Source organism: Schistocerca piceifrons, chromosome 2, assembly GCF_021461385.2.
Source record: "Schistocerca piceifrons isolate TAMUIC-IGC-003096 chromosome 2, iqSchPice1.1, whole genome shotgun sequence".
Classification (NCBI taxonomy): Eukaryota; Metazoa; Arthropoda; class Insecta; order Orthoptera; family Acrididae; genus Schistocerca; species Schistocerca piceifrons.
This window is the reverse complement of record NC_060139.1, coordinates 1,081,241,384-1,081,263,927: the sequence shown is the minus strand read 5'-3', so window position 1 is coordinate 1,081,263,927 and position 22,544 is coordinate 1,081,241,384. Positions and strand designations below refer to the sequence as shown.

Genomic DNA, 22,544 nt, shown 5'->3' with positions numbered 1-22,544 from the left:
GTATGTCCTAAAAACGAAGGCGCGCATATGAATTAGGTGCGTGGCGTAATCGTGTCTGCTGGCGGGCGGCGGTTCAAAATACGTTGCAGTTTTTTATTTGTTTTTGTTCGATTTTAACGCCTAAATCATTTAAACATGAAATACATCAGATATATGGTAATTAACTGATACTTAAAGATCCTTTTAAAAGAAAAATGCACGTCTTCTAGTTTCCAGTTACATATCTCGCGCAAAATTCTGGTTTTCATTGCAAATACACTTTCTTAGTTATCGATATTTTATAAAAGACTGTTAAAGATTGCTCAAGTTGACAAAACATTACACAATTAAATACTCTTCGTTTGAATATCCCCGTTGTTTTTCAGGACAGATGTGGTCTCACACGAGCCAGAGTGGTCAGTTGTCACCTTAAGACTGCAATCTGAACACAATACAACTGAGCTGGAGCCAAGTTAAGGCATTCGTCGCGAGAAATAACAATACGTTTAAGCTGGCAAATCCACAAAACTTTGTGACGTCACTGCCGAACGATGGGGGAGTGTAGAACAGCACGTCACAAAAGAGGAGGAGAAAATGTGGATTTTTTGGCAGCTTGGGGTCCTGTTGCCAATACTGAAACGTATTCCTCGAGTCCAATATGGAAGGAGTTCAGAGATTACCAGACGACTAACGGTAATACCTTCAGTGACTTCAATGTTTAACTACATGGTGAAATCCCAGCAGTGCGCTTTTACGCCAGACGCAGCTCATGCAGAAAAATTACCCTTCTTAAAGTCAGGAATTTTCATCACTCTTGTGTTTAATTACAATACTATGTTAGCTAAAAATTGAGAGCATGTTATATTTCTCGTCCGCTCACCTGAGAAGCAAGCGTATCGCCTGAATTTTACCATACATTATTCCTTCCGTTTAAAAATTAAATGTCATTCTAAGGTATATTGTTGTGTGCTCGTCTCTTTTTATTCCTTTACTGCTCCGGCACAAAGTCAAGCGCTTGCACGACGGTGAAGAACATTAGAGCAGAGGGGGCTGTGAGAAGACGCGAGCCTATAGAGTGCCGACCGACCCCTCTCTAGGACGACACCGAGACAGCAGCGGCCTCTAGGAGAAGAGGGCGTAAGATCGGCTCCGCCTGGCCGCGGCCAGAGTTGAAGACAAGTTGTTCTACGAGCGCTACAGTGCGACTTATGAACTGTATTGTTTCACTTGCCTTGACTGTCGCCAATTGTTTGCGACACATCATTGTAAATTCCCAAAGTATTGTCATTTATCTTACTGTAATAAAAATTCATTAACACAATTTGCTTGAATTTTTGTCTAGCGATCCGAGAAAGCAGGTTTCCTATGCACCCCATATTCCACAGTAGGCAGGACACAGCATTTACTGCAACTGTTCATATCACTGCAGGTTGGTTGGATCACTTGCTTGGCCGTTGGTGACCAAGTTAAATGCGCCGGTAAAGCCGTTGCCTCGTTGTGTAGCTGAGTCGATGTCCGCGTAGCGCAGAGCACAAAACGTATCCTCATTATCGTACTTGACTGTACTCGAGACAGCTTGGCTTCCGCTCCACATGAAGCGAAATCCAATGAAGTTCCAGCAGACGCGCAAGAATACATAGCGTAATGTTCACATGAGATTTATTCTTATAACGGAGTATAGAGAGTGAAAAAGAATGGGGTATAATGATCGAGCAGCTCCTCATTTCTGTAGTCAGTTGTAAGTGATGGATCAGGTGTCATAAAGAGCGACAGTACTGGACAGTGAATGACTGGAAACGAGCGATCTGGAGTGATGGCTCGAGCTGCACCCTGTGGCAACACTATGGAAATGCTTTGGCTTTGGCGAATGCCTGGAGAACGTTACCTACCATCATGTGTAGTGCCAACAGTGAAGTGCGGAGGAGGTGGAGTTACCAGAATGAGATTTTCACTCTGCAGTGGAGTGTGCGCTGATATGAAACTTCCTGGCAGATTAAAACTGTGTGCCGGACCGAGACTCGAAGTCGGGTCCTTTGGCTTTAGCGGGCAAGTGCTCTACCAACTGAGCTACCCAAGCACGGCTCACACCCCGTCCTCACAGCTTTACTTCCAGGTGGAGTTACATTGTACATTGTCTTTAGTGATTACGGCGTGGTTATCTTAATGCGCTTAAGAAAACGCTGAATTCGGAAGCATATCAACACATTTTACAGCAGTGTGTACGAGCTGTTCCATTTCAGCTCGGACAGCAAGAAACCTTGCACTTTTCACTTTTTCACTTTTTCTGGGACGGGGGGGGGGGGGGGGGGGATGGGTAGTTTTGTATCATAGAAAGTAGGAGTTACCTTAACATCTTTTGCAAAATCGTAGTTGTAATGAAGAAGCGCTTCCGGGTTTTTTTCAAAGTTGTAATAAAATCACGAGATTCTGAGACTCGCAGCTCGAAAACTAACCAAAGTAAAATTCTCAAATTAATTTCAAACTGCAGGTCATACAGTATAGTTTGAGTTGGTACTTACAAGACTTTTAGAACTTAAATGTAATGTAATTTTCATCCGTGTTTCATATTTGTTTCCCAAAACCACAGTTTTAAATGGAATAAAAATTATATTGTTCAGCATTTGATTTTAAAAAATATTACAACGTGTACAACTTTGCTTCCACTGTTTTTCCCCAACATTTGAGGCTCTAATGAAACAAACTGGTTACACATGTGTCATTCAAAGTATTATTTATCACTGGCCACTACTTTTGCCCATCTTTCGGGCAGTGTACGAATCTCGCGTCAAAAAAATTGTTCATCTTTTGAAGCGATCCACGAATCGATCTAATTTGTGACTTCTTCGTTAGATCGGAAGTATTGGTCAGCCAGGCCATGCGCCATTGACCTAAAAAGGTGATAGTCAGACGGAGCAATGTCTGGAGAATACGGCGGGTGGGGTAGGACTTCCCACTTTAACGTTTCCAAGTACGTTTTGTCCTCTTTTGCAACGTGGGATCGAGCGTTCTCGTACGGCAAAATCAGTTTAACGTGCCTCTTCTGTACTGCGGCCGTTTGTCTTTTAATGGTCTGCTCAAACGCATTAACTGCGTTCGATATCGAGCACCTGTGATTGTTTCACTTGGTTTTAGCACCTCATAGTACACGACGTCGAGCTGATCCCACCAAATGCAGAGTATGATCTTGGAGTCGTGAATGTTCGGTTTGGCCGTCGATGTGGAGGCATGGTCGGGATATCCCCATGATTTTAGGGTTATCGTAATGAACCCACTTTTCTTCCCCGGTCACAATCCGATGCAGAAATCCCTTCCGTATTTGCCTCTAAAGCAACTGTTCACAAACACACAAACGCCGTTCAACTTCTCGTGGTTTCAGCTCACACGGGACCCAAGTTACTTCTTTCTGAATCATGTCCATAGCCTTGAGACGTTTTGAAATGGCTTGCTGTGCCACTCCCACTAATCGTGCAAATTCTTCTTGAGTTTGACGGGAGTCTTCACTCAGCAATGTCTCCAATTCTGCGTCTGCGAAAACATTCTATCTTCCACCATCATGCCTGTCTACGGCGTTAAAATCACCGTTCTTGAAGCGTTGAAACCACTCACGACACGTTCTTTCGTTAATAGCGTCCTTACCATACGTACTTGAGAGCATTCGATGATACTCAGCAGGTGTTTCCTTCATATTGAAACAAAACAGTAACTCCTCCCGCAAATGACTAGAATTAGGCTCGTAAACTGACATTTTCAATCAAGAACAACTTTATGATGCCAGACACAAATCGACTAATGTTGGAATGAGGTTGTGTTGACAGAGGTCCAAGCTAACTGCCTGACGTCTCAGATCTGTTTCTTTCGACCGTTGCTTACCGTTCAAATGGTTCTGAGCACTATGCGACTTAACTTCTGAGGTCATCAGTCGCCTAGAACTTAGAACTAATTAAACCTAACTAACCTAAGGACATCACGCACATCCATGCCCGAGGCAGGATTCGAACCTGCGGCAGTAGCGGTCGCTCGGCTCCAGACTGTAGCGCCTAGAACCGCACGGCCACCCCGGCCGGCTACGTACCGTTGTCGCCACCTATCGGCAAACGGCGGAAGCAAAGTTGTACACCTTGTAATAAACGTTTTTATATTGTATTCAATGGAGATGTGTAGAAAACAAATAAGAAGTGAATAAAATTGGAAATTTGTGGTACGTTCCTATGGGACCAAACTGCTGAGGTCATCGTTCCCTAGGTTTACACCCTACTTAATCTAAGTTAAATTAATTTACGGTAAGGACAACACGCACACCCATGCTCGAGGGAGGACTGGAACCTCCGACGGGGGGAGCCGCGCAAACCGTGGCAAGGTGCCTCAGACCGCACGCCTACCCCGGGCGGTCGAAGTAAATGAGAATAGCATCAAACCTCGCTAGCTGCACTACGCCGTGTTACGCAAAAACAACGCTGCGTGGCCTCTCCACTGCTAGAGTGGCAGACGGCAGCACGTCGCTACCGAAGTACAGTGCGAGCGTAAATATTTATAATTTTATTATTTTTTCCGCGTTTCTGACAAAGGGCTCCATAAAACTTAAAACCGAAGTCAGTCTGCAATAAAAAGAGCCTGAAGCGCATGTAAGAGACACAAAGAAATTAGAGTCTTTGACTGCGAGTGGACACTGATTTAAATCGATGGGAAAAGTTTAAAATTTATGCCAGACCGAGATTCGAACCCGCTTCTCCTGCTCACTAGGAAGATGCCCTGACCACTAAGTCATCCGGACACAGTGGACATCGCAAATTGCGTGCTACGTAATCGCGCCTCCCGTCACACCCAAATTCCTCAACTTATTCACACACACACACACACACACACACACACACACACTACTAATGTAGAGTCCCTTGCCCATTATCCTCATTACTCGCGGCGTTTCGACAGAACAGACATCACATATACAGGGTGGTCCATTGATAGTGACCGTGCCAAATATCTCACGAAATAAGCGTCAAAAGAAAAAACTACAAAGAACGAAACTTGTCTAGCTTGAAGGGGGAAACAAGATGGCGCTATGGTTGGCCCACTAGATGGCGCTGCCACAGGTCAAACGGATATCAACTGCGCTTTTTTAAATAGGAACCCCCATTTTTATTACATTTTCGTGTAGTACGTAAAGAAATATGAGTGTTTTAGTTGGACCACTTTTTTCGCTTTGTGATAGATGGCGCTGTGGTAGTCACAAACGTATAAGTACGTGGTATCACCTAACATTCCGCCAGTGCGGACGGTATTTGCTTCGTGATACATTACCCGTGTTAAAATGGACCGTTTACCAATTGCGGAAAAGGTCGATATCGTGTTGATGTATGGCTATTGTGGCTATTGTGATCAAAATGCCCAACGGGCGTGTGCTATGTCAGCTGCTCGGTATCCTGGACGACATCATTGAAGTGTCCGGACTGTTCCCCGGATAGTTACGTTATTTAAGGAAACAGGAAATGTTGAGCCACATGTGAAGTGTCAACCACGACCTGCAACAAATCAGGATGCCCAAGTAGGTGTTTCAGCTGCTGTCGCGGCTAATCCGCACAGCAGTAGCAGACTAATTGCGCGAGAATCGGGAATCTCAAAAACGTCGGTGTTGAGAATGCTACATCAACATCGATTGCACCCGTACCATATTTCTATGCACCAGGAATTGCATGGCGACGACTTTGAACGTCGTGTACAGTTCTGCCACTGGGCACAAGAGAAATTACGGGACGATGACAGATTTTTTGCACGCGTTCTATTTAGCGACGAAGCTTCATTGACCAACAGCGATAACGTTAACCGGCATAATATGCACTATTGGGCAACGGAAAATCCACGATGGCTGCGACAAGTGGAACATCAAAGACCTTGGCGGGTTAATGTATGGTGCGGCATTATGGGAGGAAGGATAATTGGCCCCCATTTTATCGATGGCAATCTAAATGGTGCAATGTATGCTGATTTCCTACGTAATGTTCTACCGATATTACTACAAGATGTTTCACTGCATGACAGAATGGGGATTTACTTAAAACATGATGGATGTCCGGCACATAACTCGCGTGCGGTTGAGGCGGTACTGAATATCATATTACATGACAGGTGGAGGACACCATTTTGAGCATTTATTGCATTAATGTGTTATTTACAGGTAATCACGCTGTAACAGCATGCGTTCTCAGAAATAATAAGTTCACAAAGGTACATGTATCACATTGGAACAACCGAAATAAAATGTTCAAACGTACCTACGTTCTGTATTTGAATTTTAAAAAACGTACCTGTTTCCAACTGTTCGTCTAAAATTGTGAGCCATATGTTTATGACTATTACAGCGCCATCTACCACAAAGCGAAAAAAGTGGTCCAACTAAAACATTCATATTTCTTTACGTACTACACGAATATGTAATAAAAAATGGGAGTTCCTATTTAAAAAAACGCAGTTGATATCCGTTTGATCTATGGCAGCGCCATCTAGCGGGCCAACCATAGCGCAACCTGGTTTCCCCCTTCAAGCTAGACGAGATCGTTCTTTGTAGTTTTTTCGTTTGACGCTTATTTCGTGAGATATTTGGCCCAGTCACAATCAATGGACCACTCTGTATAAAAGCCTATGTTAGTTTCATCTTTTCAAAAATTGTATTTACGCTTAATACAGGAAATAAAGGTTTTTAAGAATTATATTGATTATTGTTCTGTTGTTGTTATACACCTCTATTTACAACAGACATTCGCTTCAAAATGAATTGTACTTTACTGAAATCGGATATAAGGTTCTTGAGTTACGCGGCTGACACATTGTCTTGTTCGTAAAATAACGTACACTTAACCGAATTCGAACTCGAAAACTAGTTAACATCTGAGTGTTAATTTTATGAAAGTTGCTATTCTTTACAGCAGTTGACACATGTAGGAATTATTTATGGTTTAAAAAAATATGAGGTTAATTTTCGCGTTTTTCATCCTATTTGAAATAGAATAGCCCATACAGCAGGGGAACAGTGCAATAGAGGGACAGTTCAAAGGCCGTGGCTGTTTGCACCAGCGTGACATTACATACTGTCATAATTCAGCAACTGTGAGGCAATGGTTTGTTGACAGTAGCATTCCTGGAATTGACTGTCGTGCCCATTGTCCTGGCCAGAACCCAGTGGAACATCAGTGGGATGAGTTAGAGTGTTGACTTCGTTCCGGACACCGTCGTCTAATATCAGTCCTTCCTCTGGTTTCGGCTCCTGAGCAAGAACGGGGTGCCATTTCTCCACAGACATTAAGACGCTTCACTGAAACTGTCCCCGGCTAAGGCTAAGGTTGGACACACTACATATCCATTATTAAGTTCCGGACAGTTGATGATTTGTTATTTCCTCTAATTGTTCCTTGTGTTGTGACTGCAAGGAAAAGTTAGAGGAATTCCACTGCACGTGAAAATGTCTTCATCAGAGTTCAAGCCATCATAAATGCAATTTAATGTCCTCTTTCGGTGTCCGAATACTTTCCATTAGATTGTGTTTTTTAATTTGCGTCAATAGTCGCTATTAATTATGATACATCTTGTTTATGCTACTAACACATATATTTCATATTTAATTTCTCTGATACATTTCAAAAATTGTTGTGGCATACATCACACAGTAGATAACAACTGAGGTACCGATACCGAAAAATCTTGTACCTTGTCCGTGCACGACTTGACTGCTATGTTGATCTGCTTGAATCGCTCCGTAATGGCGATGCTCAGAAGGATGATGAACAGGTCCACGTAGTTCCACGCGAACGTGGCGATAATGCTTATAAAAGCCGTGCAGAAGTTGACGGCGAAGTTGTAGCCCAAGTAGTCGAACACGTAGTAGTACTTGCTGGTGAAGTAGATGCGTAGGAAGGCGAAGCCGCTGGGCGAGCAGTGGTACGTCTCCACGGCCGTCGGCGCGTTGGACAACAGGTGTTCCACTGCAACAGGAGGTACGAGCTAAGTAGTTGTATTATCAGACAGCGAACACTATCTATCATGTCAAGTTTAAATATATGACATTAAATGGCCTCCATGGCTTGTCTGAGTTTCCTGCTCCAGCTGAGTGGGACAATAACACCATTCGAAATATCTCATACATTTGATGTTTAACGCAGCTGAGAATTGAGAAAATAAAGAAAATAAAAGTTATGATGCTGCTTGACGAAAAATGTTCAAGTCTGAGCAGTTTTTGGGATTTGCCATCCAATGTAGGATCATAGTTTCTAATCGGCGTGCATACAACTGCTGATGCCATCTTCTGTCTCCTGACCTTATCCTGTGTCTTCAGGGCGTCTGAATTTAATCTGGATTTGGTGATGGTAACGATAGAGGATGGTCGGATGCCCTTACTGTCACAACCCCGATTTCCTGTCCGATCCTTGACATAATCCGAGCTTGTGCTCCGTCTCTAATGACCTCGATGTCGACGGGACGCTAAACTCAATCCTGCTCCCTGCTTCCTATCGCAATCCCTTCACTCCCCCTTCACAACCCCCCCTCCACCTCCCCCCCCCCCCCCCCCGGGATGAAATTTCTTTTCCCCACTAGAGATATCCCACGTGAAAGCGTGAGAACGTTTTCAAAATGTTTGGAAATAGTATAACTGAGGTGGTACGTGGGCACCAGCCCCGTATTCATCCAGTAGGGTGAGGGAAAACGCATAAAACCCACCTCCAGACTGGCCGGTACACCGGTCCTCATCGAATTCCGCCAGGGGCATTCCATTCGGCGTTTGCGACTCTTCCCCAATCCCAGAAGCGGAGTGCTAATGCGCGTGAGTATCCGGGCGGCTCTAGCAACTGCCATTCAGTGATACGCATTATTTCTGGCCCAGTTTGTGGTTATTTCAAGATTAAAATTAAAAAATAGAGAGAGTAAGTACGCAATTTATTAGCATAGGAACCACAAAAATCATTGATGAATTACCACTACAGCAGATAATATGCCAAAAATGGTATGGAAAAAAGTTTCTTGAAGGGTCCACATGAAAAATTTAAGTTATTTTAACCACTGTACGGAACCGTGGCAGACCGTCGCTTTTGTATTCTAATCCTGCTGTCACATGCCTGTTGCAACGGGCTACTTGCTTCACAGAATTCAGATGCCTCGGCTGTGAGGCCACCACACATGTTCAGAGAGCACCTCACACCAGCAGTGTGGCTTCAGTTCACAATACTATAGACCCCTTTTTAGAACCATATACCACCAACAGCGAAATATACAGCGATGTCCTTCCATCAGTCAAAATAGCACCAACGAGGGAACAACACTCCAATTCTGAATTCATTGTGGCATTAGGTCATCAAGTGCCATCTCACAGATTTCCTCTTCGTTTTTAGCACTCACATACATATTTGGCGCCACATTCACAGCTGGATTGTTTTCAGATACGTAAACTGCAACGATGCCACGGCGTAGGTGCAAATTCATAGGTTGGCACTACGAGACACCGACGACAGCGCCCTCTAGCCGGCGCTGTGGAGCTCCCCGAGTCCCGCTCCGGATTCAGCCCATTTGATCAAGAGCAGACGGCTGGGACACTTCGCTTCATATATGGACTTTGCACTACTTACGACGGGTCTAAGGCTTCGTACCTCAGTGCAAAGTTATGTATTCATCTTCTTGCTAAAGTAAAGGTAATTTTAATTCACACTGCAGTACCGAGAGATTTTCACCTATTCCTGCTTCTACTCGCTTTCGTCATTCTGCCGATCTTTCAGTTTTCAGGAGCAGACCCACGCGCCGCCTTCCAGGCGGGATACAAAATAAACAATGCGTCTCAAATGTATTTAGCTTTACACTGTTGAATATCGTTATATTAATTCATTTTGTACTATTTCTAGTAATCAACCTTTGCAGTACACTCAACATCTACACGAGCTGTAACTGATTCATATAGGTATTAATAAGTTTCCAAGGGAATCTCGAGCCGTGTTTTCTGGCGTTCTTCTCTCCACTGTTGAAGAGCCCGTGGTGAATGAACGAAGCAGCGGACGCGACGATGCAGTGCCTCAACAGACGCTCGGGAAAATTAAGGAAGGTAGATTGGAGTTTAACACCGTGTCGACGTCGAGATCATTAAAAGTCGAGGAGCTCGTAATGGACGAGGCTGTTAAAACACGTCAGTAACCACTGTAGCATACACTTTGGTAGCTCCGTATTAGGAGTACATTGCATAGACGTTTCGAAACCAAACACTGGAAACCATAACGTAGCAGCCCCCGTTATTTGTTTTTGTTAGGTGCCAGACTGCTAAAGGTAAACTGTCAGTTATCAATCGAAACAAGTAGTACGCAAGATCAGTGGCTCACAGGGAAGAATATTAATTAAAGCAAACAAATTCGCTATAAGTACAATACGAGGGAATTAAAACATTATCGAGCACATCTCAGAGTACTATACCTGGTTGGTCATAAGGACCTCTGATCACCGTTGGGACTGGCGATATACAGGTGAACATAATCTGCGAACACTGATGCCACAGCGCAGTAGAAAAATGTATGTAAGAAAAGTTTCTCCCGTGCATATTGCCGGTAGAAAACAGACATCAAAATGCAGGAAATTTGGCAACGCAGTAACCGCATTTACGACAAGTGTCTTCATTCAATAGTGTGGTAGCTCTGCTGCCCATTTGGTGCAGTGCGTAGGAGAGTCGAGTTCGATTTCGTGTCTGGGTGTAACTTGTTTTTCTTTTCTAATTTTAGATGCATGGTACGGTATCTGGCTTCTTTACCGTTATACAATAATTACAACTGGTTTTAAAGAAAGCATGTGTAGTTATTTAACATTACCTCAGAAATGGCAATAAAACCGTTTTCATTATTCCGCTTTTACAAACGTATTTCACCTTTATGCATTTACTCTGTTCTCTTTCACACACTTCGCCCTTGCATGATCTTCGATCCATTGTTAGAATTTCTGAAAGAAAAAACCGGACTCCACTCTTCATCTTCTTGTTGTATTCGTGTTTCTTTTATCCCTTCTTTTACTCTCGGAACTCCTCTCCAACCATGCAAACCACAAAGACATTTGGTCTCCGCCTGCAACCATGCAGATTGCAAAGGCACTTGATCTAAGTGTATTGTATCACATTACTTCGTCAGTTATATTCGAACTGTGCTTGCGGTATATGCTCCTGCCATCGGTTTATCGATTAGTACTATCAAACTTAATATGTTCCTTACTTTGCGACATTACGTTAGCAGTAGCACTACTGGTACTAACCGGCTTCAAATGTAATTACCAAACTCTGTTGCTACTTGCATTATGATGATCATGTAACTACTAATTATGTCTTACAGTTTTCGGTCTATTATTATTACTAGCTGTACTCAGATTTTCGTTGCTGTGGCTCAGACCTGTTGAATGGAAAAGAAAGAAATCACAAGTTTCTAACTTGGATAGGATATAAGCCCAAATCTCCTTCTCCCCTCTATCTCTGCCCATCTCCCTGTCTCCCTCTCTTTGGTCATGTCCTTCTTCTTCGACCTGTCTCTGTCAGTCATCTCCTTCCCCCACTCTCTGTCCTTCTTCTCCTCGCCCCCTTTCTCTACGTCTCCTCCTGCCGCCCTCTTTCATTCAGCCCAGTTATCCCACTTTATTACTGGCTCCCTCTGATGTCGTGCCATGTCTCAAGACCATATGAAATGAATGTGACAGGGTCAAAGATATTACTTCATAGACGGCACCAAGCCTAGATTCAGGAGAATAGCGTGTGCTAAAATAGTGCTGCGGAGCAATATCTCTCAAACCGAGAGTCTGGAACTGCTTCACATGAACCTTAGCGTCCTAACATTGTCCACCTGGCAGTACGTGTCAGTCCACGGTAGACGTGTCAGAATTATCTTTCTCCATGTTGTTATAATCGTATTCTGATAACAATGTCAAAGTATCGCTGATCGTTGTGAGAAAGTGTGCGACGCCTGGAGACCAGCATTTAATTATTCGTGATACGTGCAATACATTCACTTTTCCAACTCACTTCGAATCAGTTCATTCGCGTAACATTTGTTTACCAAGGTTATTCACTCGCAGTTTGTTACCAAAAGCAACAAAAAGAAGACACTAATTTTGTTTTGTTGCACAGATAAACGTCTAATGGCAATATATCTAGTGATACGTTAGACGGATGGATATAGCCGGCCGGGTTGGCCGAGCGGTTCTAGGCTTTACAGTCTGGAACCGCGCGACTGCTGCGGTCGCAGGTTCGAATCCTGCCTCGGGCAGGGATGTGTGTGACGTCCTTAGGTTAGTTAGGTTTAAGTAGTTCTAAGTTCTAGGGAACTGATGACCTTAGAAGTTAAGTCCCATTGTGCTCAGAGCCATTTGAACCATTTTTGAACGGATGGATAAAAGCAGTAATCCAAATAGGAGCGTAGTCTCCAGCGACCGGAGCGTATCTTAACAAAAAAAATTTCCGGATGTGAGATCGCGTCAACCGTGGTATAACTACCGATGTTTCGACTGCTCATGCAGATATCCTTTATCAGATTGAGTAATTAGGCCTGTTACTAAAGTGCTTATCGTAGTTACTCGTAGACACCTAACATTGATGGTTTATGAAATGGAAATACAGTAATTTGATATTACACATTACCTTCAACGTCGGTACGGACAGAAGAGAAATGGACGATCTCATGTGACGAAAATCGTGACTCACAACAGGGTCAGATGAAAAGGGAAAAGCAAAGGAAGCGCTAGCAAAACACGTGCACCAAGAAAGCCCTTGCAGTCACAATAAGTACTCCTCATTATTCTTGGGCCAGCTTAGTAGCAGCATTCCACACGTAATTGCCCAAGAGTGAACTTGGCTTGTATCTTTCCGTCGCAGTTTTTCTGGCCAGGATCACAGTTCACCTCCTAATAGGTACTTGTGACAGTGCACAGACAATTTTACAGGGGTACCATAATTAATAACGAAAAGTGAGATGGGTATAAACATAAAATAGTAGAACCACAAAAGTTCCGGTGAACATGTACCTGCAGTCGAGCCGCTCGCGAGATACACTGCCCAACAGAACTAAAGGACCACTTTTTCGAAACCACGTAACTGTCTCCTGTTGCGACGTAGAAGTTTGAAATTTGGCTCGAATGTACCTATAACGTTCCTCTGTAGCGGTGCAAAAGCGTGGCGCCGTGCGGCATCACCCTCGGATCCACGGCGGCGCTTCATACAGCGCGGTGTCGACACGAGCGGAAAAGGGGCGCACAGCTCAGAAGGTCACGTGTCGTGTGAGGTGTGTTAACGCTGTCGCATCGGCACCAAATTGCGCCACAATCCTGCCCAACGCTACCGTTCAAGTGTCGCGTGATGGGAAGGCCGTTCACATTCAACCCACTCTTTTGACGCTTCTGCCATGGACGTCGGAACCGCAACACTCAGCGCTGAAATCACGCGGTTTTCTTATCGGTGGCCGAGCAAAACGTTTCAGAGACATAGCCTCTCCACACATTCGCGGTCGAAAACGATAGTTCGCAATGTGATGAGCAACAGAATGACATTCTTGACAACCCTTGGCACTGCTAACACCCACGAACGATTCAACCCTTCTACAAAGACTTTGTGGGGCTGCACCCCACTGAACGTGATTGCATCCCTTTGGAGTGCGACCGAAATTTTGTTTTCGTTTACAGGTTGGAAGTACTTGTGACTGTTCGAAATCATTCGACAAAATTCGACATAATCCGAAGCAGAAAGTGTGCTTATACATTTGCAGCCCTTCTGTTTCACCACATCCTCTTACCATGTGATCGTGGGAATGTGCGATACTGATGCATAAAACTGCAAAGAGTCTTCCTAACACCTCCCTCCCCCTCTCACCCAGTTCGGTAACACCCTCCGTTGCACCTAACCACATTTATTGAGGATTTGAAAAATATACCTGTATGAGACAACCTGTAGTGTAGTCCCAGATGCCTGCCAGCAGACATCTGGGATTGGGGTAGTGTCAAAGGGTGCGCTGCCTGTAGGCACCTACGACTACTTCGCAGGTCGTCTCAGTACAGGTAGACTTTCAAAGTTCTTCACAAAGGCAGGTGCCGAAATGGTGGGTCTTACAGGATTCTTCGCCGTTTTATTTATGCATGTGTCAGTGACGCATACCTTCGAGCTACAGGAGGGCGCGAAACAGGAGGCTGCAAAATCAGAAACACTGTTTTTTGCTTCGGATCAAAATAAAATTTCGACGAATGATTTGAATAGTCCCTACTGGTTACACCCTGTACAGCAGAGCAAAAACTGTGGCCGCACTGCGAGCATCTCCGGTGCAGATGCAGCCCCACAGTGTTGTTATAGAAGGGTCGAAATGTTCGTGGGTGTCAGCAGCATCAAAGGCTATCCAGAACGTCAGCCTGATAGTCATCACAACGCAAACTCCCGTTTTCATCGGCGAAATGTGTGGGAATCATCGGCCTAAGGAGAGGTTGGTATTACTGACGCTTTTTATGCAGCCCCCTAAGGCCTTTTTCTGCATTTTCTGAGCGCCTATGAAACGTTTCCCTCCGTCACTTATAAGAAAACCAAGTGATTTCAACGCTGCACGTGTATTTCTGACCTCCATCGCAGAGGCGTCAAAGGAAGGGGTGGAATGTGGATAAGGGTGTGTGACGACCTTCCCATCACGCGACACTTCCACGGTAGCATCGGGTAGAATTGTAGTGAAATTTGGTGCCAATGTGACTTAACTAACCCGCCTTAGAGGACCAGTGAACGTCCGAGCCGTAGCCTTTTCTTCGTACGTGTCGATTTATTGCTCTCTCAAGCGTCGGAGACCTCGACGGCCACTTCGCAGAGCTCCACACTTTTGCACCAGTACAGGCAAAGGTTTTACGCACCTTTGAGGCAAATTTTAAACTTCTGATTCGCAATGGGAGACAATTACTTGGTTTCGAAAAAGTGATCCTTTACATCTGTTGCGCAGTGTAGTTGTGAATGTATGGTTACGATCCGTCACTGACTTCGGTATCAGATATTGCCCTAGTTAGTACAAATGAACTTCAAATGTAACCTTTTCGATTATGAGTGTGGTGTAATTCGTTTCAAATTTCACCTAGCCAACCTTAGCAAAGAATACAACACTACTTCTGCACGTTACGTGTTACAAATTGCTATACACTCGGTCCTGTTACAAGAGGTGTTCCACGTGTCGTCCTCGCACTTCGATGCGATACCGCAGCGGTCTCTGCAGTGAGTTAAGAATTCTTTCAAACACTCGTGGATAATCTGTAAAATCTTGACAAGAATATGCAATTTGCTGCCCCAGTTCTTCAACCCTATCAATGGGGGTGCTGAGCACTGCGCTGTTGAGATAACAGCAAGGCAGCAAAATTCCAGAGGGCTGAGGTCAGAAGACGTTGGAGACACAGGTAGGGGCTCAGCTCGACCTACCCATTTTGAACTAAATTGGCGCGTCAGCTGTGTTGCATCAGCAAGGAAAGTGTGTCCTATAAAGAATGTATCACATTCCCCAACGTTCCACAAGGCGAGTTTGTTACAAGTTCCATAAATTATTTCAACGATTTTGCTGTCGAAATAATGTGGATTGGGTAAGTTTACAGAATATGTATTCTTCATTAGTTTTAACATTAATGAACACACCATTTTACAGTCCTGCTAACGGAATAGAAGAAGTTGTCCACAAGAAATGATGCAGATTAGATTTAAAGCTTGCTTCGCTACCTGTAAGACATTTTATGTTTTTCAGCAAATGATCAAAATTTTTTGTTAATACTTATTCTACTCCTTTATGAGCCACCGACAGCTTTAATGATTGGCAATAAAGGTCACATTCTGTTTTATTATTAATGACACGGACATCATTATTCTTTTCAAACTGTGATATACACTAGTGGCCATTAAAATTGCTACACCAAGAACAAATGCAGATGATAAACTGGTATTCATTGGACAAATATATTATACTAGAACTGACATGTCATTACACTTTCACTCAATTTGGGTGCATAGACCCTGAGAAATCAGTACCCAGAACAACAACCTCTGGCCGCAATAACGGCCTTGATACGCCCGGGCATTGAGTCAAACAGAGCTTGGATGGCAAGTGCAGGTACAGCTGCCCATGCAGCTTCAACACGATACCACAGTTCATCAAGAGTAGTGACTGGCATATTGTGACGAGCCACTTGCTCGGCCGCCATTGACCAGACGTTTTCAGTTGGTGAGAGATCTGGAGAATGTGCTGCCCAGGGCAGCGGTCGAGCATTTTCTGTATCCAGAAAGGGCCGTACAGGACCTGCAACATGCGATCGTGCATTATCCTGCTGAAATGCAGGGTTTCGCAAGGATCGAATGAAGGATAGAGCCACGGGTCGTAGCACATCTGAAATGTAATGTCCACTGTTCAAAGTGCCGTCAGTGCGAACAAGAGGTGACCGAGACGTGTAACCAATGGCACCCAATTCCATCACGCCGAGTGATACGCCACTATGGTGATGGCGAATACACGCTTCCAATGTGCGTTCACCGCGATGTCGCCAAACATGGATGCGACCATCATGATGCTGTAAACAGAACCTGGATTCATCCGAAAAAATGACGTCTTGCCATTCGTGCACCCAGGTTCGTCGTTGAGTACACCATCGCAGGCACTCCTGTCTGTGATGCAGCGTCAAGGGTAACCGCAGCCGTGGTCTCCGAGCTGATAGTCCATCCTGCTGCAAACGTCATCGAACTGTTCGTGCAGATGCTTGTTGTCTTGCAAACGTCCCCATCTGTTGACTCAGGGATCGAGACGTGGCTGCACGATCCGTTGCAGCCATGCGGATAAGATGCCTGTCATCTCGACTGCTAGTGATACGAGGCCGTTGGGATCCAGCACGGCGTTCCATATTACCCTCCTGAAACCCACCGATTCCATATTCTGCTAACAGTCATTGGATCTCGATCAACGCGAGCAGCAATGTCGCGATACGATAAACCGCAATCGCGATAGGCTACAATCCGACCATTATCAAAGTCGGAAACGTGATGGTATGCATTTCTCCTCCTTACACGAGGCATCACAACGACGTTTCACCAGGCAACGCCGGTCAACTGCTGTTTGTGTTTGAGAAATCGGTTGGAAACTTTCCTCATGTCAGCACGTTGTAGGTGTCGCCACCGGCGCCAACCTTGTGTGAATGCTCTGAAAAGCTAATCATTTGCATATCACAGCCTCTTCTCCTTGTAGTTAAATTTCGCGTCTGTAGCACGTCATCTTCGTGGTGTAGTAATTTTAATGGCCAGTAGTGTATTATTTATGATGGATATGACTAGCGAATGTGCACTAGTATGTTGTGAAGATACAACTGAAACCCCTAACTTCTTCGAGAGGTACATACAAAGTCACTGCGGCTGAAAACCACACTGCTCGGTTATGTGAAATCAGTCCTTTCATACTAATGATGAGCTACCCCAAGAAAATTATTCCATAAGACATTATTGATTGAAAATACGGAAAATACATTAGGATGTTGTAGAGAACTTAATATAGTGCGATGTCGGAGAATGTGGGGAGAGCCCATTTCCAGCAAACCAGTTAATAATTCTTCAAGAAACATTAAAAATCTCTACAGTTTCTTTCTCTAATGCGATATTTTATGAAGCTAATGTCGTCTGCGAAAACTACGAATTCTGCTTAACGAATGTTAAGTGGAAGGTCATTCCTATATCCCATCAGTCCAAAAAATTTCGAGGTTCTGTTAGTAAGAAGTAGAGAAACGTCAATGTGGTGATTTTAATGCTTCAGGTGTTCTACCCAGTCTCCCTCACCACATGAGTACAATGCACAGAACGTTGATACAACCAGGCGAAATTGTCAAAAATTGCATCTTTGGGATGTTTATCAACTCGCGTGTCGCATTGGTTTGAATATCGGTTATGTCGTCAGAGCATTGACCCTACATGTGAGTTTCTGCAGTTTTTTCGTTTTGTGGGAGGTTCGTACTGCTAACACCAAGTCTCGTCACGCGGGGTGATTTTTCCCAAAAAACAACTTTTCGCATTTTATATTTCAGTCAAATCGTGGCAGGCGTGCACGCATCGTTTTTGTTCAGCAGTCACAGTGTGTGGGACAAACTTTTCAAACACTCTTGTCTTCTTTAAAAAATTCTGAAGGATGTCTTGAATATTTTATTCAGAGATGTCGCTCCACTGCGATTTGTGACACACTGCTGTCGCACATCCACTGCCGAACACTGCATACCCGCAACTGAGTGGTCTAATGCACAAATTTTTGTACAGTTCATAGATCAAACTGCCACGTAAATGAGGAAACGCTACAGACTGTTTTGAGATTTGTATAAGGAAGAAAATTTTGCAAACTTTATATGTAATCTATTGATTTGTAAACTCTAGTTGATACATCTATAAATCAAATGAACAGTCTGCATGCATATATTTTAAAAAGACCATGAAAATACCAAATTATTTTCAAATTTGCTTTCTGCATAACATGTTGCTGCACTATTTTATTTCTTATAGTCCATTTGCCAAGGAAACACAATAAACAAATAAATTACATATAAATTTTTCAGTATTACGGATGAGAAGGCATTACATTAAGACAAAAACTTACATATTTTAACTTAATCCAATTAATGTGCTTATAGTCTAGTGTCTTACCCTGTTTCCTTAACATCTACCTTTCCCATCATATCACTTATATTTGCGCTATCCGCAGAACTATTCTTCTTCAATATATATTCATGGAACCCCCTGGCATCATCGGATATTTCAATGTACTTCATGAACGTTGTTACATCTCAACTCTTCTTTGAAATGATTCATCGTTTTCAACTTTTTGGCTATGTCCATGGCTCTGAAGGATATACATCCTTTCCTGAGGGTCGCAACTACAGTTGTCTCCCAAAAATATGTATATGTAACAGATATCTGAAGCTTGAAGTCGCAATTCTTTTTGTACTGAATGACTCTGGCGTTGGTAATGCTGAAAAGCAATTCAAAGTTTAAATACTGCTAGACTTCTGCTTGAAATTATACAAATTCCAGTCATCTTGCAATATTCTGACGTCACCTTGGTTTTTTCTTTTCCACATTACTGAGCATCCGATCAGGAGGCATATAACGATTTCCCCGTATTGGAAAGTAATGGCCAACACCCATGAAAACTCTATACTTTTCCAGCAATCTTGATAAAGCGGTTCTTCCTCTCGTCCCTTCCGTTTCAACGTCTGTTACAGTTTAAGAGTAGTCTTCTGCCATTTTATTTAGAAATTAACTTTCAAACACAGGCTAAGGATACATACAACATATTTGTGATCCCAGACACGTAGTTAGGCAACCCACAATCATCTGACAATGATGCAAATGTGCACAATTCAAATATCATGAGGCCGTATTGGCTCTTACACCAAAACTAACGTTGAAAATGGGATTATTAAAATCAGAAGATTATTCACCTGTCAAAAGTTAGCTGCAGAAAATGAGTTTTGCTATATCAGTTTCATGATACATTGCGATGAATTTGAAAAAAAAACTGTTTTCTGAATACGAAAGGAAGCTATCTGAAACAGTATATGATGTACAAACTTCATTTTGGCCTTTGTTGCAGAAAGTGAGCTTTGAAAAAATGATCCTCAGATACTGCACCTACTTTGCTTATTATGCCAGGAATAGAATGAGTCTCGCAACTATTTCGACGGACTCCGTACACAAGGAGTAGAAGCAGACCCAAAACTGTGCCCTGTGACACACTCTCCGTAATTTCTCACCAGTCACTAAACTTTTCTCTCCCGTCAACTTCGTTTGAATTATTGGCACAACTTTTTGCATTATGTTTGTTAAGTATGATTGAAACTTGTTGTTTTTGTAAAGCCGCGAATACAATAAAACTTTTAGGATTGACACAGTCAAACATTTTGGAAAGAAAACACGAAAAACCATCCTCGAGCAATCGTGGAAGATGGAAACTTCATTGAAAAGGTTTACACTTCAAATAAATTTGTATTAACTGGGACAATATTTCGTACCGAAGACGGAGGTGACTCACAACCATACATCTGCATCTGTTTCACTTCTACTATCGCTCACCGTCACGTGCTCCAGTACTCCCCATTAATTGCGATACACCTTGTACAAGCCAGGACAGAGGCACACACACACAGATAGCAGGTGGTGGTGCTGGTGGTGACTACGTGGTTGAAATATGCTGAAGTTAAGCGGTTGAAATATGCTGAAGTTAAGCCACTGTTTAAGAAGGGAGATAAAGAAATAGCGTCAAATTTCCGTCCAATTTCAGTGTTGCCAGCATTCTCAAAAATTTTAGGAAAAGTAATGTACAATCGGCTTTATAACCATCTTATCTCAAAAAACATACTGTCAAAGTCACAGTTTGGATTTCTAAAGGGTTCTGATATGGGGAAGGCTATCTACACTTACAGTGAAAATGTGCTTAATTCATTAGACAACAAATTGCAGGCAGCTGGTATATTTTGTGGTCTGTCAAAGGCATTTGACTGTGTAAATCACAATATCCTTTTAAATAAATTAGAATATTATAGTGTAACAGGAAATGCTGCAAAATGGTTCAAATCTTATCTTTGGCAGGAAACAAAGGGTGTTATTAGGAAAGAGACATGTATCAAGCTATCAGGCATCATCCAACTGGGATCTAATTACAAGTGTGGTCCCACAAGGTTCCATTTTGGGGCCCTTACTTTTTCTTGTGTATATCAATGACCTTTAATCAGTATCATTACCAGATGACAAGTCCGTTTTGTTTGCCGATCATACTAACATTGCAATAAATAGCAAATCAAGTGTAGTCTTAGAAAGATCAGGTAATAAAATATTTGTGGGCTTTAATCACTGGTTCCTAGCCAATTCTTTGTCACCTAACTTTGAAAAAACACACTACATGCAGTTCTGAACTTGTAAGGGGTGTCCCACAAGTATACGCCTAACATACGATGACATGCAGATAGAAGAAGTGGTGTTAAATTCTTGGGATTACAGCTTGGTAATAAATTCATCTGGGAGGAGCACACCACAGAGCTGCTGAAGCGTCTTAACAAAGCTCTATTTGCAATGCAAATTGTGTCAGACATAGCGGATATAAAAATGAAAAAGCTGGCATACTATGCTTACTTTCATTCCACAATGTCATATGGGATTATTTTTTGGGGGGTTCATCAAGCCAGGCTAAAGTTTTCTGGGCACAAAAAAGGTGCAGTAAGAGTTATATGTGTGGTGAACTCAAGAACATCCTTCAGAAGCCTGTTTAGGGATCTAGGGATACTAACTACTGCTTCCCAAAATATTTATTACTTAATGAAATTTGTCGTTAAAAATATATCACTTGTTCAAAATAACAGCTTAATTCATGCAATCAATACTAGAAACGAGAATAATCTTCACAGGGATTTAAAGTCACTTAGTTTTGTACAAAAAGGTGTGTATTATTCAGAAACACACATATTCAATAACTTGCCAGCAGCCATAAAAAGCTTAACAACCAATGAAATTCAGTTTAAGAGAAGCCTAAAGGATTTATTGGTGGCCAACTCCTTCTTCACCATTGATGAATTTCTCAGTAAAACCAACTGATTTGTGTGTGTGTACAATATAATTTCTGCACAATATATATATATTATTGGTGTTTTGCCATTAAAGAGCGCAGTTGGACTAAACTACATGGCCAGTTCCTTTTGCTGCCTTCCTTGCTGCCCAAACTTCCCTCATTCGCCCGCTGTGTTTCTGTTTCCGGTCTTCTGTCCATGCTTCTTGTCGGCTTTGTGTCTTCGGCTTCATCTTGATTGCCTTTTTGGTTGCCCATATTTGTTTCATCTTCCGGCTCTGATCGTGCTTGCGTTCTTCGGTCCATTTTACGCCTGTTCGTTTGTCACATTGTATCTCATGTAGTTTACTTTTCTTAATGATGTTTCTGAATTTTATTCTGTTGTTTATTGTGTCTGCTGTTATGTTCAGTTGGTTCAGGTCGTTTTTTACCTCTGCGACCCATTTTGTTGTTTTCCTAGTGGTTACCAAGTCAAAGATCTGATTGGTCAGTCTGTGTGATGGCATTCTGTATAGGTGTCCATAGAATTGTAATCTGCGTTTTCCAATCTTTTCTATGATTGTCTCCGTATGTTTGTATAGGTCCTCTGTAGGTTTCTTGATCCATATTCCATTGTTGTTAGTTGCGTCAAATGTTTTCCTAAGCATTTTCCGTTATCTATATATATATATATATATATATATATATATATATATATATATATATATATATATATGTGTGTGTGTGTGTGTGTGTGTGTGTGTGTGTGTGTGTCTGTGTTTGTGTGTGTACATACAATCTAACTTCTGCACCCTTTCAGTGCAGTAATGTGTTCATTGTAATTAAGTATTATAGTAGTTGTATTACACGTTTATTAACTTATAAATAATTAAATAAACTTTTTTTTAATTCAGTGCATTAGTATTTGTAAAATGACTCTTTCATATAGTGTTCATTTAAAAAAATTACGGTCATCCCACTTGGGACCTGTGGAATGGTACACTAGCTTATTTGTTT

The 22,544-nt window shown here is 42.7% G+C and overlaps 1 protein-coding gene across 1 annotated transcript in view; it reads right to left on the bottom strand.

Moving 5' to 3' along the window:
- LOC124776138 (gustatory receptor for sugar taste 64e-like) overlaps nt 1–22,544 on the bottom strand; it is a 156,276-nt gene that overhangs the window by 98,084 nt on the left and 35,648 nt on the right. Inside the window, exon 5 of the mRNA XM_047250975.1 lies at nt 7,678–7,952. Coding sequence (XP_047106931.1) covers nt 7,678–7,952 — 275 coding nt within the window. The remainder of the gene's footprint in view (nt 1–7,677; nt 7,953–22,544) is intronic.